Here is a 17,370-nt window from a genome sequence, read left to right as displayed (position 1 = left end):
GCCCCCAAAGCTCTACTCAGAACCCCCAGGGCACATTTGTGCCCAATATAATAGTCATTTACCATTAACTCCAACAGAGAAATTGTGGTCCCAGGCCCCCCATTCTGCAGATGAGGAAACTGAGGCTCCAAGAGAGGCCCTCGCCTTGGTTGGCTGTGCCCCCGAGAGTTTTGCTCCATTTATCTATTTAGTCTGGGGCTGCTCTTCCTTGTGTGTCCTTGCCTAGAATCATGTATGGGTCCACCTTTTCCAAAAAACTGCCAGCCCTGGCCGGGTGCAGTGGCTCATGCCTGTAATCCCAACCCTTTGGGAGACGGAGGCAGGAGGATGGCTTGAGCCCAGGAGTTTGAGACCAGCCTGGGCTGCAGAGTAAGGCCTCATCTCTATTAAAAAAAAAAAAAAAAAAAATTAGCCAGGCTCGGTGGCACACACCTGTGATCCCAGCTAATTGGGTGGCTGAGGTGGAAGGATCCCTTGAGCCCCACAGGTCGGGGCTGCAGTGAGTCGAGATCATGCCATTGCACTCCAGCCTGAGGAACAAAGCAAGACCCTGTCTCAAAAAAAGAAAGAGAGAGGGGCATGGGGCAGCGTGGGGAGGAAACTGCCAGCCCTAAATCTCATGACCCAGGCTTGCCCCAGGAGCCAGAGTCCCATAGAGGGGTGCTGTGGGCCTTCCATCAGTCCCTGAAAGAGTCTCACCAGCAATGCCTTCCTGGGGCTGTGGCTTTGATGACAGTTCAAGACCCCCAGGATCCCTTTCTTGTTTAAATAAACTCAGCTTCCTGTCCTCTCACCAACTCTGCATTCAGAGCTCAAACTGGCAACATATTTGGCCTTTCTAGAAAAACTGCAGTTGAGAAAACACCTCCACTGGGGGTCATAAGGGAACCGAATATTCACACAGCCTTCAAGAACCTTCCCTGTGATTCCTGGTTAATCATGAAAAAAAGAAAGAGCTGTGGCCGGGTGTGGTGGCTCATGCCTGTAATCCCAGCACTTTGGGAGGCTGAGGCGGGCAGATCACAAGGTCAAGAGATTGAGACCATCCTGGCCAACATGGTGAAACCCTGTCTCTACTAAAAATACAAGAATTAGCTGGGCATGGTGGCACACGCCTGTAGTCCCAGCTACTTGGGAGGCTGAGGCAGGAGAATTGCTTGAACCCGGGAGGCAGAGGTTGCAGTGAGCCGAGATCATGCCACTGCAGTCCAGTCTGGCAACAGAGGGAGACTCTGTCAAAAAAAAAAAAAGAGAGAGAGTGAAAGAGAGAAAGAAAGGGAAGGAAGGAAGGAAGGAAGGAAGGAGCTGTGCCCTGGCAGACACCACCTTAACCAAATGGCCAGACCTGGTCTTGCCCTCGATGGGCAGACTCGCTTGTTCGTCCCTGCCTGGACGCATGAAAAGGAAAAGACCTCCCCAAAAAGGTTCAGCTACGTTGAATCCCAAAGCCACAATCAGACAAATCCAAACCAAGGGACTGTCTGCAGGACAGATGACCTGAACTTTTCAAAAAAGCTCAGTGTCATAAAAAACAAAAATGAAAAATATGGGGGTTGCTTCTAGATTGAGAGAGATGAGAGAGAAATAACTAATGCCATTTGTGAGCCTTGAATGGATCCCAGATTTTTGTAAAGCTGTAGGAGGTATTTTGGAATAATTGGGAACACCTAATGGAGGATCGGGTGATATTGAACTAAGTATCTTAGGTACAATGCTGGTGCTGTGGTTAAGACAAAATTCTCAGATGAATGTTGAGGTATTGAGGGGTGGAGCTCAGGGGATTGCAACGCACTTTCAAACAGTTCAGAGAAAAGTGTGTGTGTGCATGTGCATGTGTATGCATGTGGGTGTGTGCGCATGTGTGCATGTGGGTGTGTGTGCATGTGTGCATAGCATGTGTGCATGTGGGTGTGCATGTGCGTGCATGTGGGTGTGCCTGTGTGTGTGCATGTGTATGCATGTGGGTGTGTGTGCATGTGTACCTGTGTGTGTGCATGTGTGCATGTGGGTGTGTGTGCATGTGTGCATAGCATGTGTGCCTGTACGTGTGCATGTGTGCATGTCTGTGCATGTGAGTGTGTTGCATGTGTGTGCCTGTGCATATGTAGGTGTGTGCCTGTGCATGTATGCATGTGCGTGTGTGTACGTATGTGTGTGGAGAGAGAGGAAAAGGGGAGGAGAGGAGCGAGAATGCATACAAGTGAGACAAGAGGTAAACAATTGGTGTATGATTGGGATGAAGAGTTTATGGGTATTTATTGCTATTCTAATTATTTCCACTTTTATGAGGTTTGAAAGTTTTCAAAGTAGTAAGTTGGTAGAAAGAAAGAAAATGCCCATAGAGGGAGCCTACCGACCTTCCTGGGTCCCCTGTCCTTGTCAGCCAACCACATAAAGGGGAAGAGCTAGGATTTAATGACCAGATTCCTTCCTGGGCTCCAAGCATTTTCACATCTTGCCTCTCTTTGCTCCATGAGAAGTTGGGCAGGCCTTTCTAAATGCTCCATGCTTCAGTTTCTCCAAATCTAAATCCGGAAGATTTGTTCCAGGTCACACGCAGACCAAGTGGAAGTGGAGCTCATGGGAGGGACCTAGCTTGTGGGCTCCCTGCTTGGACCCTGGGCCCTGCGCCCCCTCAGCTGCTAGGCTCCCCTCTTGGGTCTGGTGTGTTGGCAAACGGTTTCTGAAGCCTGTTCTCCCAAGTCCCGGAGGTGTCAGGGACATCGTCCTTAGGATGTCGGCTCCACAGGGATTGGCTCCTTGGCAGATGCAGTCGCTCCTGATTGGACAGTGGTGTCTGCAGCTTGACAAGGTGGACTCTGGGCCAGTCGGCTCTGCCTGTGTGTCTTGCATCCTGAAATGCAAAGCAGGGGTTGTGGGGAAATCTCACCAACCCCTCCTCCCCGGGAGGTGGCAAAGGTGGTGGACTGGGCTGCTAGGACCCTGGGGAGGAAGGAAACAGAGGCTGTGTTGATGGCCTGCAGTTCCTTGTAAAGTAGTCATCAAACGGTGTACAGTTCCCGCCTGTGGCTGCAGGCTGGAGAGCTGGCTGCCAGCACAGATACAGCCTGACCTCGGGTCAACACTTCTCGGAGTCCAGAGGGGTGGGGAGTGGGACAGGTGGCCTCCCAGGGACACCTCCCTGAGTGGCCAGCGGTGCCGCTTGTCCCTGCACCTGTAGCTGCCCTGAGCACCCCCACTGGACACAGCAGGCATTGCACCCTCCGGAGAAAGCTGCCCTTGTTCCACATGCAAGCCCTGTCTCCAGCGCCATGGGCTGTGCTACCTGCAGTAACGCAGACTGCGAGCCCCGGCTGCCTCTCCAGTGCTCTCTCTCCTCCGGCCTTCAGCAGGCTGGGTCACAGAGGCATCCATCCACTCATTCATTCACTCAACAAATATCTGTTCCATGGCTACTAGGTGCCAGGCACAGCTGGGAACCAGCAGACAAAACTCCCTGCTTTCCCGGAGCCGGCATCTTGATGGGCAGACAGCATAAGCGAGACGAGTAGGTGGAGGAGAAGGCGTGTGAGCAGGTGACAGGCGCTGGGGAGAAACAGCCCAGGGGAGGGACCAGGGAGTGTGATGGAGACGGGGACTGCGATGTAATGGAGGTGTCCAGGGAAGACCTCCATGAGAAGGTGACCTTGGCATAAAGAGGCAAACGTGGGAGCGGGCTCAGGCAGACCATGGTGGTCAGAAGTTGAATTCGGGCCGGAGGAGGAGGAGTGCATGAAGCTCTGAGGTGGGAGTGAGTCTGTCTGCTGGGTTCACAGACCCCCAGGGAGCCAGCGTGGCAGGGGCCAGTGTGTGAGGGGCTCGGCGGGGGATGTGGTTAGAAAGATTGTGCACCCACTGTTGAGACTGGACTTTGGCTCTGAATGGAATGGAAGCCATTGGAAGGTTTGAAGCGAAGCAATGACATAATCTGACTTGTGTTCTGGGAGGATCACCCTGGCCGCGTAGAGTCTGCCAGCAGGGGGGAGGTGGGCACAGGGAACACTGTGAGGAGCAGCATGAGAGCTGGTGGCAGCCTGGGCCGGAGAGGAGACAGGGAGAGGCACGGGGCCTCGCCCAGGGATGGATTGGATGTGGGAGGCGGGATGTAGGAGGAAGGGAGGAATCAGGGTGACTCCTGGGAGTGGGACTGACACCTGCGAGGGTGGGGAGCTCTTTACTCAGCTGGGGCCACCCTGGGAAGAGCTGGGCTGGGGGTGAGGGCGGTTGGGAGCTCAGTGTCTGACCCAGGAATCCGAGGCACACGTTCCCCACCCTCACAGCTGAGCCACACAGGCAGGAAATAAACAGCTCTGGGGTTCAGGGGAATGGTAGAGGGGGTGGGGTCTGCAGCATAGGGACGGGGTTCAGAGCCACGAGATGGATGGAAATCTGAGGGGCTTTGTGGGGATGGAAAAGAATAGATTCAAGGCCTGAGCAAGGGCAGCCACTGGAGGACAGAGATGAGCAGGAAGAAGCCCAGGAGACTGAAAAGGAGTGGCTGGAGGGATGAGAGGGGAGCGTGGAGTCCTGGGAGCTGGGGAAGCCGCAGGCAGCACCTCTGTCACCCCGATACGATGGGCACTGCTGGACCTAGCAACGAAGAGGTCACCGCAACCTTGGCAAGTGCAGTTTTCATGGAGTGGTGAGGGCAGAGGCTGATTGGAGTGGGTTTATGAGCCGGGAGAAGAAGAAGAATCGCAGATAAGTGAAGGAAAACTTTTTGAGGAATTTTCTTGTGAATGGAAGGCGAGAAACAGTGGAGAAGAAAGTGGGTCTGAGAAACTGTGCTTTTTTAGGCCAAGTGAGGTGGTTCATGTCTGTAATCCCAGCACTTAGGGAGGCCGAGGCGGGTGGATCACTTGAGGCCGGGAGTTCGAGACCAGCCTGGCCAACATGGTGAAACTCCGTCTCTACTAAAAATACAAAAGTTAGCCAGGCATGGTGATGCACGTCTATAATCCCAGCTATTTGGGAGGCTGAGGCGTGAGAATCGCTTGAACCCAGGAGGCGAAGGTTGCGGTGAGCCGAGATTGCACCACTGCACTCCAGCCTGGGCGACAGAGTGAGACTCTGTCTCAAAAAAAAAAAAAAGAAAAAAGAAACTGTGCTTTTTGTTTTCTTTGGAGATGAGAGAAATAATAACTCATTGGGTGCAGCTGGCAGTGTGTCCTGAGGAAGGAGGAATGGGCTTAGGATGCCCTTGAGTGGGTGTGGGGCTGGGGACGGCCACGTGGCCGTGGACACTGTGGGGCCGGTTCACTGGGTAGCCACAGGAGGGAAGGCTTTGAGCACAGATCGCGTCCCTGTGTGGGGAAGGTGGCTTCTGATTGCTTGTGTTTTCTCAGGGGTCTGGGAAGCAGCAGTGGCAGCTGAGGGTGGGGTAGGAAGGGAGGAGTGGCGAGGTGTCCCCTGAGCCTGGGAGAGAGGAGGGCGTAGAGCAGGTGCCCACAGACTCTTTCTATAAAGGACCAGACAGTAAATAATTTAGGTTTTGCCAGCCAGCCAGTCTCTGTTACAGCTCCTCAGCCCTGCCCTTGGAGCTCAGAAGCAGCCTGAGAGGATTCGTAAACAAACAGGCATGGAGGTGTTCCAATAAAACTTTATTTACAAAAATAGGCAGCAGGCTGGCTCTGGCCTGCTTAGACTCCTAGCCCTCGACCTCGCCTCCAGGCCAGGGGTCTTCAAAGCATGGTCCCTGGGCCTGCAGCATCAGCGTTACCTGGACTTGTGGGAAATGCAGATTCTTGGACTCCACCCCATGTTCATGGAACCAGTGACTCAGTCCCTGCACTGTTTCCAACCCAAGTTGAGTTTGTGATTCCGGAATTCTGGAAGTTAGCTCAGCAGCTAGACCCAAGAGAGAGTGAGGTGTGGGGTGGGCTACACGCCCTGATAAAGGCACAGGCATCCCAGCCCCCAGCCCCTTCTGCAAGGCTGTGCGAGGACATCCTGCCTCTCGTGGGCCACGTTTGCTTATGCAGCCTCCATGGGGGCTCCCTGGGGAAGGGCTGTGGTGACGACTCTGCTCTCAGCAGAACCCTCCACTCTGCAGCCCTGGTTTCCTGTCCACGTCCCTCAGCTACTCAGGGGAGCCTGGGGGCAGGAACTCCATTGCTTGTAGGGGCAGCCTCCCACAGCAGCAGGGCTCAGCCAGTGTTCCGTGCAAGAAGAAATGCACTGTCCTCTGATCGAAAGCACAGCATCTTTAGGAGTTTAATGACAGTTTTTTAACGACTTTAGTGAGATGATTTGATTTCCTGCCTCTGAGTCATCTAAGAGCAAAATGCGTGAGCTGCTAATGGGCTCAAAGAGAGGCTGCCCTTGGGGCCCCTCCAGCCCCCCAGTGCTGCAGGGATTCAATCACCCGAAAGCCAGGTATGGGGTGATTGAATCTTGGCCTTCCAAAGTTCAGGGATTACGGGCATGATCCACCATGCCTGGCCTGAATGAGGGTCTTTTTTTTTTTTTTTGAGGCGGGGTCTCGCTCTGTCACCCAGGCTGGAGTGCAGTGGCGCAAACTCGGCTCACTACAAGCTCCGTCTCCTGGGTTCACGCCATTCTCCCGGGTTCACGCCTGTAGCTGGGACTACAGGTGCCCGCCATCACGCCCCACTAATTTTTTTTGTATTTTTTAGTAGAGACGGAGTTTCCTGTTAGCCAGGATGGTCTCGATCTCCTGACCTCATGATCCGCCCGCCTCGGCCTCCCAAAGTGCTGGGATTACAGGCGTGAGCCACACGCCCGGCCATGAGGGTCTTTAAGAATAAAACTCCAGGGCATCGTCACCAAGCCCCGCCACTTCCTCTGAGGTTAGCGTGGTGCTAGATCTTCTCTGCATCTTCTGTCCTTGTTTTTGGTTTTCGTTTTGGTTTACTTGAAACAGGATCTTGCTGCATCGCCCAGGCTGGAGTGCAGTGGCATAATCATCGCTCACTGCAGCCTCGACCTCCCAGGCTCAAGCGATCCTCCCACCTCAGCCTCCTGAGTAGCTGGGATTACAGACATGCACCACCACGCCCAGCTAATTTTTTATTTTTTAATTTTTTTGTAGAGACTGGGTCTCCACAAAACAAATGTCTCTGTGTTGCCCAGGCTGGTCTCAAACTCCTGTGCTCAAGCGATCCTCCTGCCTCGGCCTCCCAAAATGCTGGTATTCCAGGCTGGTCCCATTTTACTAGCAGGTCTGCACATGTGCTCACATCACTCACTCAGAGGAGACCTCCGTTATTAGGGGGACCTAGACCTACGCTGCTTCGACCCCAGGGACAGAGGTTGTTTGTGAATCCTCTCTCTTACTTTGATTTCTTCCAAGGAAGCCAGCTTCCCGGTGACGGGAGGTCACTGTTCTGGGGAAAAAGAGTGGGAAGAACAAAGCCAATCAGCCACTTGGCTAAGTGTCAGGTTTCCCACCAATTTCATGGGCGGGGCTGTGTTTTGAGCCCAGACCATCCCTTTGCCCGTGGGTGTGGGAACACGTGATTTTGGATCAGGGTCCTTTGTCCTTCCAGAAGCCAAGCCCTGTTTCAGGCATGGGGGTGCGGCAGCGAGTGAGACTCACAGAACCACTGCCCTCCTGGAACGCACCCCCACAGAGAGGGAACTGGGGTACCACAGACCCTTGTGCAGGCAGCAAGGGCATGGTGTCGGCTGGGGAGCAGCAGGGACTCCTGAGCCCCACAGTCAGGGCTCATGGCGCTGAGAAGCACTGCAGCAAGGGCGCAGCCAGTAGAAGGAGTGGAGCCGCAAGTGCAAGCGTCCACAGACAGCATGAACTCAGCCTGCTGGGAAGGCCAGGGGCCTGGGCCGAGGGCCAGGCGGCAGAGCACAGCGGCCTTGGGGGCAGTGCCTGGGAGTGGGAGGAAAGAGCATGGGACCAGATTCACTTTGGAAATAGAAGCCCCCAACCAGCAGCCAGCCAGGTGGAGGAAGGTGTTCAGGGCTGAGAGGGTTCAGGAGGCGGTGGGGGGAGCCACTGGGAGGAGACCCAGGGGTTCAGGTGAAAGACAGCAGTGGCTTAGCCCAAGGGTGGCAGCCAGAGAGATGGGTGGACGGCTGGATGTTGACAGCCGTACTCATTATCAATGCTGCTGTAACAGCTTATCACAAACCCTGCAGCTTCAAACCGCCCAGAGTGGGATCTCCTGGTTCCTGTGGGTCAGGCGTTGGGGCAGGGCAGGGCTGGGTTTGCTGTTTTGGGACCCCTGAGCTGCAGTTGAGGTGCTTGCCAGGACTGGGCTCACCTTGGAAACCTCTGGTAGGTTTGCATATTGCAAAGCAAGTCCTGGTAGGTAGCCTTCCAGGCTCCCTTGTTCATTTGAAGGACTCCTTTCTTTGGGCTGTTGGGCTGAGGGCTCAGCTTCTCGCCAGCTGTCGGCCCGAGGCTGCCCTCAGTTCCTGCCTCTCCAACACCACAGCTTGCTTCATCAGAGCCAGGAGGGACAGTCTATAGCAAGACAGAAGTGACATTCTTGCCATTACCTTTGCCATGTTCTGCTGGTTAGAAGCGACTTGCTAGGTCCAGCCCACACTCCAGGGCAGGGGCTGCCCAAGGGCAGGAATCCCAGGAGCTGGGGACATCAGTGGCATCTTAGAAGCTGCCTGACTTAGGAGCTCAATGGCAGCACCAGGAAGCTGCACTGGGCTGGAGTCAGGGCAAGGGACAGTGTCAACGATGACCCTGGGGGACAGCAGTGCAGTCAGGAGCTTAGAAGGTACACAGATGCCCCCTGGGCGGTCTCCTCTGCACCATGTGGGCAGCAGAAACCACACCTACGGTTTCAGAACAACAGTTGGGGTGGTGTGGAAGGACCTCCATGACATGTAGCGTGGGAGTGTGGAGTGATGGAGTGTGGAAACCCTTCTCACAGTTGTCACCTGCTCTCCAGACCCTCCTGAGCCCATAGACCTGCCTGCCTGCCATCTGTCTGTCTGTCTGTCTATCTCTCTGCTGAGGGGCTCCCCGATGCCCCGAACCCAGACAGCCTCCTCGGCCTTTGTGATCCCAGAGTCTCCCAGCCAAACCTGGTTGATCTTTTTTAACCACCACCCTCTTCCCCTCCCTTATTCTGCTTTCCTTCCAGAATTTTCCCACTGTAAAAAATCGAGCAGGTCTGGACAAGTGAGGCTGGCTCCATGTATCCAGAATCAACGACGGGCTCCCCGGCTCGGCTCTCCCTGCGGCAGACGGGCTCCCCCGGGATGATCTACAGGTGACCCCCTGCCCCCTCACCCAGGTCCCCTCCGAGGGTCAGTCCTTTCTCGAGGAGGGGTTCCCAAGGCCACTTTCCTCCCCTCTGGAGGAGGAAGGGCCCAAGCAGGGCCCACAGGCTTCTGCCTTCCACGAGGTTTCGAGGTGCACGCTGGTGAGCGTTTTCTCCAAGAAAGGAGCAGGGACTTTAAAAACCCAAGTGGGAAAGAAAAACCAAAACTTTTCCAGGGGGTTTGAGCCAGAATAGACTCCTTTCTTGTCCCTGACCCTTCCGAAATATCTCATTTGAGGTTAACAGAGAGGCCAGACAGTGAGTGCACGGCCAACCCCGGCATCCTGTTCCTCCCACTTTATACATCGCGGCCCCTGTGCCCTGCCAGTTTCTCCCGAGCGAGGATCACGACCTTGCAGGCCTTTGGGGAACCACGTCTGCCGGTTTCCCAACACCGGAGGGAGTGGGGGCAGCCAAATGCTCCCTGGGCATAGGGTGACCCCCTCCTTGTGGAACTCACTTCCACTTGCAGCCCTGGGTGTTTCTGTCTGCACCATAAACAGCGCTGAACAGCAGCGCCGGCTGTGGAGGGCATTCAGTGAGAGCTGAGCCTCTGGGGACAGAGCATAGAACCCGTGAAAGACGCAGGCGCAGGCAGTACCCCAGCAGCCCATCGGTCTTGGGCAGCCAGACCTTTCCGGATAATCACTGGGGCCTGAGCCAGAGCCCGTGTCTGTGACAGCCACAGGGAAAGGCAGTGTCTGTCCTAAGAATAGCCAGGCGGGCAGGTGCGGGTTTGCCAGCATGCGGGCTCTCTGCACGTCTGGGTTGGAGGGTTTTCAGCCATTGCCCACAAGCATATTGCAAAGCAAGTCCTGAAGCACGTTCAATCCAAACCAACCCTCACCCAGAGGTTCACCACGGAAAATAGGGCCTGGCGTGGAAGGAGCCCTTGGTGTCCAGGAAACTGGCTCCGGGTCTCTGCCCCGTGGCCACCGGGTGGCGCTGCTGCAGAGCATTTGGCACTGGCTGCACATCCTCAGAGACTGCCCTGAGCAGACGGCCGGTGGGGGCCCGGGGGCACGGGATGTTGGTGGTGCTTTCTGACCTGCACCTGCTGGGGTTGATGCCAACTGTGGACTCTCTCTCTTCTCTCCCTTTCTCCTTTTTCTCTTTCCTCCATTGCTGTCCGAAGTACTCGGTATGGGAGTCCCAAAAGACAGCTCCAGTTTTACAGGTAATGAGTCTTCATTCTCCCTAAAACCCAGCGAGCCGAAGCCCAGGGAGTGGGTGGGAGGACTGCACCCTTACTGAGCAGGGTGTGCTGGTGTTTTCTCTGAAGCCAAAGCCCCCGAGACCCCCAGGCTCTGCTTGTCACCCTCTGTGCCTACCCACAGGACACTGTGCAATGTCCTGATGGAAAATGTGAAGTCAGGTTAATTGTATGTGTTGGTGTGCCAGAAGTTTGCTTTGATTTGAGCAAATGGGCTTTTGATGACTGCCAATCTCTCAGCCACATCTACCGTTAAAGCTTCACTCATCAGGCAGTGAGGGAGACGTCTTCCTGTGGTCGCCGGCTTGTGCTGCTTCCATTATCAGAGTACAAGACGTGGCGAGCCCATCCGTTCCCCCTTTGCCTGTGGGTTTGAACTGATCTGGAACTCACAAAGCTCCTCAGGCTCATTGAAGGTTAATGCCTGCTTGGGGGTGTGCAGTACTGATATGACTTGGATCAGTGACATCTTTGTGATGTGTTTTTCTGTTGATGAATTAACAAACCGGGCACCTGGTGAGAGACTGTGCCCCAGCAGGACGTGGCATCAAGATGCCAGGCTTAGGGCCCTGCAGGGTGCTCTCAGGGAGACCCGTTCCTCCCTCTGGGCTGCCTCTCCCTCACCTGTAAGGCAGGGGATGCATGTTCTTGGTGCAGCCTCCAACCCTAGGAAGTAAAATGTCAGGGCTGCCTGGAGCCCGCGGGCAGCAGCCTCCCCATGCCTTGGGACTGTTTGGGGAATTGACACGGCTTCTGGCAGCAGGTCCCTGGTATGCATTGCTTCATCTTGGCGGTCAGGTTGGGGGGTCTCTCTATTTAGACCCGGACATCTGGTGACAGTGCTTTGGGGATGGTTGCCAATGCGCCAGGCAGTGGGCGTGGAGATGGCAATGTATTTCTTTGTGGCTTTTCTCTCCCCGCGCGCCCTCCCCTGCCCCCCATCGCCAGCCATAGCACCTCTGATGGGGACCATGGACCTAGATGCTCAGAGTGATCTATGCCACGCCTTCAGTGCCTCCTGGGAGGTCCTGCTCCTTACAGGGAGCTCTGAAGACATGGCCAACTCTTTGATACTACTGAAATTTTGGTAGATAAGATTTTGGTTAAAATAGTTAAATCTGAACTCGGGCTTGCAAATGCTTTCCCTGAATGAAATGTTTGTATTGTGATGTATGTACACATGGTATAACATATCCTAACAAACATATGCCGTTCATCCCAGGGGATTTCATCAGTGAAACAAAACATGTACCTGAACTACATCCTCAGAGAGCCTGAGGCAGCCTCAGTCCTCAGAAGGGAAGGGGTGAGGTCCAATGGGCAGGCAGGAAAATCCCAGGTGCAGACCTGCCAGCTCAAAAGGCCTGCCCACAGGTACAGACCAGCCAGCTCCAAGGGCCTGACCACAGGTACAGACCAGCCAGCTCCAAGGGCCTGCCCCCAGGAGGGGCCAAGTAAATCGCCCAGTGACCAAGGGAGAGCCTTCCAGCCCACTCACGGCTGTCAAAACCCCACAGGCTCAACATGTTGTCCACCCCCCAGGAACCCTGTGCATGAGAACCTTCATTTCCGGGTGGCCTTCCCGGCCCCAAGGGAGGCTCTGAAGCTCACCCTCTAGGCTCTCAGCCCCAATTCCGGTACCCACAGGCTCTGGCCATCCTATCCCTTGGATCTCCAGGGGGTCACTTGGGTATCTCTTGTGGTGGCTCTGGAGATGATCTCTAAGGGCTAGGGTCTTTGATTGTTAACAGGCTGGGGGCCACTCCTAGTAAGGCACCCTCATCACACCAAGCATACCACTAAACATGGTTGTTGGATGGTTCTTTCAGTTACTTAGGCCTGGCCCTCTCACAGGGCAGGGGCATTCAAGGCATGTGCCCTGCCCCCATGCAGCTCCCAAGCAAGGAATCGACGTAGGACACTGTGCCAATCAGCTGTCCACCAAATGCTTCGTAACAAACAGCTCCAAAACTCAGTGCCACACAGCAATCAGCATCTCTTCCTTGCTCCTGTGTCTGTGGGTTGACCAGGCAGCTCGTCTAAGCTGGCTTGGCTGGGTTTGTGTCCAAGCTGCAAGTTGGATCCCCGTGTCCTCCATCTTCCCATGCTTAACTGGGGCCTATCCCAGGCATGTCCTTCCCATGGCAAAAGTACCAGAGGAAAAGCAGAAACATGCAGGGTCTCTTAAGGCCTATGGTTGGGATCAGAGCCCTGTCACCTCTGCTCACGTGCTTTTGACCAAAGTAAGTCTCATGAACCAGCCCAAAGTCAAGGGGCTGGAAATATATTGCCCCCACCAGTGGGAGGAGCTATAAAGTCACATGGCAAAGGGCATGGGTACAGAGAGGGGTGAATGATTGGGAGCAATACTTCCATGTACCCCAGGTCTCAAATAGCTCTGATGATCTCCAGAAGGCAAAGCACGTCATAGGAGAAGCCCAAAGAGCTTTTGGGGTCTGAGGAAGGAGGGGCCACAGCCAGCTGAGAGCCAGGAAGGCTTCATGGAGAAGGCAGCAGGGGCTTGGATCTGGGCCTTGAAGGCTGGGCAGGATTCAACGCAGAGGCTGGGAAGCATATTCCAGTAGATACAACGGCCTAAGCCGCAGCTCAGAGGTGTGCACAGAGAACCGGAAGTGATAGTTACCCAGCCTGGGCCATCAGGGACATGATGGAGAATAAAGAGAGACTGACTGTAGAGGTGGATGTTGGTTGGGGGCCTCGAATGCCTAGCGACGGGGCGTGGATGCACTCAGAGGGCACTGGGGAGCCATCTATGGTGTTTGAGCAGGGCAGGGGTCACAGATCTGCTCTAGGAAGGAAGCCTAGTAGCAGGGAGTAAGACAGGGAAGAGAGAGGCTAATGCAAGGAGACCAGACAGTGCCCAGGAAAGGTGCAGGACGGCTGAGCTCCAGGAACTGCACAGAGAGAGAATGAAGGGGTGCAGGGCCTGAAAAAAGGACGTCAGAAGTCACGTCCACAGGGTTTGGCCACTGATGGGCAGGTGCTGAGACAGAAAGGGACAGAGAGGAGCAGTGGACCCAGGGAAGGAGAGGGCCTCATTCGGAGCATGTTAGGCTGCAGCCACCATCCAGTAGTGAGGCGCAGGCCCCCCCGACCAGGGCAACATGTGGGGAACTGACAGAGTGGGCTTGGGCCTTTGGGGACAAACCGTTTCAATTGCCAAGGCCTTCCCAGCTAGTCACCCGCAGCCAGACACCTCCGGACTCTACGTGCTCTCCCAGCCTCCCACTTCATTTACCTTCCACACTGCAACTGGGGCACTGATTTCCTGTCCCCCACCTTCCCCTATGGCAGCTACCACTGTTTGCTCATTCAACATGGGGGGACGGTTCCACCTCCATTCAAAATCCCACATTCGCCGGCGCGCTTTCTCAGCCGGAAGATGATGTCATGCTAGGACTTTGCCTGCATCCTGTGACACGCAGTGACCCTGGGGGTCATGACCCTGGGGTTGGGGCTCAGCACTTAGCCTCATCCCAGAGCTCAGCCTTGGTTGGCGTAGTCTCAAAGCATTTCCCAAACCCCAGGTCAGGACATGTGCTGTGGAGAAGGGCTCCTGTGTCCCTGCCTCGAGCGAGTGGCAGTGTGGAGTCCAAGTAGCAGGTTCTGGGGCCTTCCTGCCATTTATAGGTACTGGCAGTATCAGATATGCCCATCTGGGGTGCGTCCCCAGAGGAGAGGAAGAGCATCCGTGTGTGCTGAGCAGAGGCCTCTCCAGACCCCCATACCACGGGGCCCCCGGCTCCCCTACTGCAGATACAGTTAAGAGTTGAGTGGGATGCAGAAGCCACAGGCTCTGTGTCCCGCACTCAGATACCAAAGAGCAAGGCCTGCCCCTTTCGGCCTGTGGGTCCAAGGGTTTGTGTTTCTGGCACGCGGAGATGGTGGAGGCAGCAAGGGTAGGCCTGAGGGACGGGCAGGACCCCCCAACCTTGGGCTGCACCCCAACCCCACGTACCAGGAGTCGGCCTTGCCAGGTTGCAGCATGGAACTGCACTTCCTGAGCTTTTAGGGGAAGAGGCACTCGTGAATAATTCAGCCTCTTTCGCTGAGATGAAAACGCCCTAATAGAACTAATGGACTCGCTGCCTCAAAACTTGACTCTGGTGGGACTCATCTCATTCACCAATTGCTTCTGACGTCCTGCAGTGACACTCCCTAATGAAAAAGCCGCTGTGCCAGATCCTTAGAGCATCTGGTGATCCCTAATAAACTAGACTGTGGCCTTTTTAACGATCAGACGCCCCCACGAAGGCAGGTGAGTCCTCCCTTCAGCCGCAGGACTGGATGCAGCCGCTACCTTCCTAGGGGAGATGCCGCTTGGGGGCACGCATCCGCGGGAATGAAAATAACAGAGGAGACGAGATTTTGGGGTGGTTTTGTCTGATCTGGAATTAGACCCTCTGCATTTTTGCAAAGCAGCAGACCTCAAAAAAGAGCCAGCCTGAGGTAAACTTGGAATGACTGTGATGGATGGGGTGGTGGGCGGCAGGTTTCAGCCAGGCAGCACCTCTCGCTTGAGCCTGCTCACAGCCCAGACCTGCCCAAGGCTGACTGTTTTCCCATCTGCTGGAGACGGGCGTCTAGCTCTTACCTCGCTGTGTTCACCGTTGATTAAGATTCAGCATTTTCCAGTTTTGCCCAGAGCGCTGTCAGGGAGGTTTGGTCTTGTCTGAAATGTCTGTGCAGGAAGCACATGCCGAGGGAGCCAGGGGCTGCTTGTTTGGGCCTCGGTTTGCTGATTGTCCTTGAGCGAAAATCGTTGTGTTTGCACTGAAGCAATGCCGTGCGTTGTAGAGCCGCGCCCTGGAATGGTAGCAGCTCCCCTTCCGTTTTCGCTTTGGAGAACTTTGGCTGGGCTCTCTGCTCTCTGGACAGGTGTCACCATTCAGAAGAGACGCTTAGGGTTCCTTCTCCATCTCAGGATGTATGCTTTGTTGGCTGTCAGTAAACAGAACAATTCAGAAATTCCAGGTAGAGGAGTCTGGGGGGGAGGTAGTGATTCCTACTGACTTAATGAGGTTAACATCTTCCTTGCATTTTTCCATGTCACGGTGTTAATTCACGTGAATTCCCCTGGGCCCCTGATCTACAAGAATAGATTTGCACAAGGCAGGCCCAGCCCAGGAAAGAACTTGTAGGTTCCACGTAATTAGCAATGGCTATTGAGGAGGGGCTCATTTTTCTTGGTACCAGGGTGGTGAGGGAGTGTCAGGGCTCAGAGACCCTCACTCTGGAAAGTGGCTGGGATCTGGGATATTTTGAATCAGAAGTCAGGGGTCACTGTGATCTTGAGCACAGGAGAAGTGGGGACCCTGAGGCAGGAGCCCGGCAGTGGGGCCGCTCCCTCCTCCCTGCAGTGTCTTACCAGGGACCCCTTCGTCCAAGGACCTGACGCTGCTAGAGTCTCCTTCAGCAAAAGCCCCAAATAGAGCCCCAGTGTGAGGGAGTCCAGAGGTGTCCTCTGTGCCCAGGCACCGCTGGTAATGGGCAGAGCCCCTTTGCCTTCTGCCTGCACCTATCCTTCTTCCCCCGGGGCAGCCCTCCCAGAGTCATGACCCTTCAGGACCACAGGGAGGCCCCACTGTGCAGAAGAATGCAAGTCCCGTCATGGGAGTCCCCCCCACACAAGAGAGGGCGACCCGCAAAGAGCCGCTGGGCCTGAGGTAGGAAGCCAGCCCCACCCCCACCAACAGCTGCCTGGCACTGCCAGGAAATGCCCAGGTATAGCCCTGGTTGGCCTTTTGGAGCCTGGGCCTTGGTTACTGTTCTACAAGTATCTGAGCCCCTCCTCTGTACACGGGACACTCCTGTGGGCACTGGGCAGGGGGCAGTGGCAGCAGGCAGAAGGGTCCTTGCCCTCCTAGACCCAACCTTCAGGGGAGTGCAGCAGCCGTGGACTCTTCATGGCACCAGCCCTGCTCCTCACCCCTCCACCCCATGCCAAAGGCTGCCATTTCTGTGCCCACAAGTTCCCTGGCCCAAGCCCTGCCCTGGCACCATGGGGACAAGCCCGCAGCAAGAGGCTCTGGGCTCCCTCCATGCCGCAGGGCCCCCACCTGCAGGCCTGCTCCCAGGGCTGCGAGATGAGCTCTAAGGAAAGATTGCAAGTGGGCCCCCACAGAGAGGGACGCCCTCTAAATCCTGGCCACAAAACCCATTCTTTCCTGCCCTCTCTCCCTTCTCCCACCCACATCCCCAAACTCGGCCCTCCACCATCTTGTTGGGAAGGGGGCGATTATTCACATCTGTGTTCTCTTCCCTTAAGCATTTTCTAGGGAGATGTGGTGTCTGTGTGGCTCACTCCTCTCACTCAAACCTGTGGTCACAAGTTCCTCCTGCCCTGCCTGCTGGCCCCTGGTGGTGGATTTTTCTCTCCACGGCATTTATTATAATTGGTGTCTTATCCCATGCCCCCCAACAGACTCACTCCCGGCTGCGTCACCAACTCCCACCCAGTTGTCCAAAGCCTCATCTCACACAGCCCACAGCAGCCTGGTACAACAGGCCTCTGCCCAGCCTACCTCACAGATGTGGAAGCTGAGACTGGGAGCTGTCAAGGTGCCTGCCTGAGTCACACCATGAGCAGGTGACAAGCAGAGCTGCCCCTGTCCAGAAGCTGGGCACTCAGCCACCCTGTCCTCCCGCCCCGGGGCCTTGGCTGTATTTCCAGAGCCAAACCAGACCCAGATTGCTTTTTGTGAGTAATGTCTTGAAAGCTAATGGCTATTGATCTCAGCCTGGTCGGGCCAGGCAGGGAACTTGCACGTCTGAGGCTGGTCCTGCCTTTCAGAAAGAGCCCTGCAGCTGCAGCCTGCCCAGCTGGCCTTCTTTCTAAACACAGACCTCAGGGAAGCGAGGGTTGGCCCCCATTTG

The 17,370-nt window shown here is 55.4% G+C and overlaps 1 protein-coding gene across 9 annotated transcripts in view; it reads left to right on the top strand.

The window, feature by feature from the left end:
* The window catches only part of KCNAB2 (potassium voltage-gated channel subfamily A regulatory beta subunit 2), a 108,340-nt gene that overhangs the window by 37,983 nt on the left and 52,987 nt on the right, over positions 1–17,370 (top strand). For 5 of the 9 annotated variants that reach the window (XM_055262381.2, XM_055262379.2, XM_063631988.1 and 2 more), the window contains exons 2-3: positions 9,081–9,209; positions 10,396–10,437. In XM_055262381.2, the coding sequence (XP_055118356.1) occupies positions 9,133–9,209; positions 10,396–10,437 (119 nt within the window). In that variant the 5' untranslated portion in view covers positions 9,081–9,132. Of the gene's footprint in view, positions 1–3,596; positions 3,746–9,080; positions 9,210–10,395; positions 10,438–17,370 lie in introns of those variants that run through there. The other 4 variants (XM_055262383.2, XM_063631989.1, XM_063631986.1 and 1 more) reach the window with 2 other exon arrangements.

Source organism: Symphalangus syndactylus, chromosome 22 (assembly GCF_028878055.3).
Source record: "Symphalangus syndactylus isolate Jambi chromosome 22, NHGRI_mSymSyn1-v2.1_pri, whole genome shotgun sequence".
In the NCBI taxonomy this organism is placed as follows: Eukaryota; Metazoa; Chordata; class Mammalia; order Primates; family Hylobatidae; genus Symphalangus; species Symphalangus syndactylus.
Note: the sequence above shows the minus strand (reverse complement) of the source record. Positions and strands in the feature narration are given on the sequence as shown.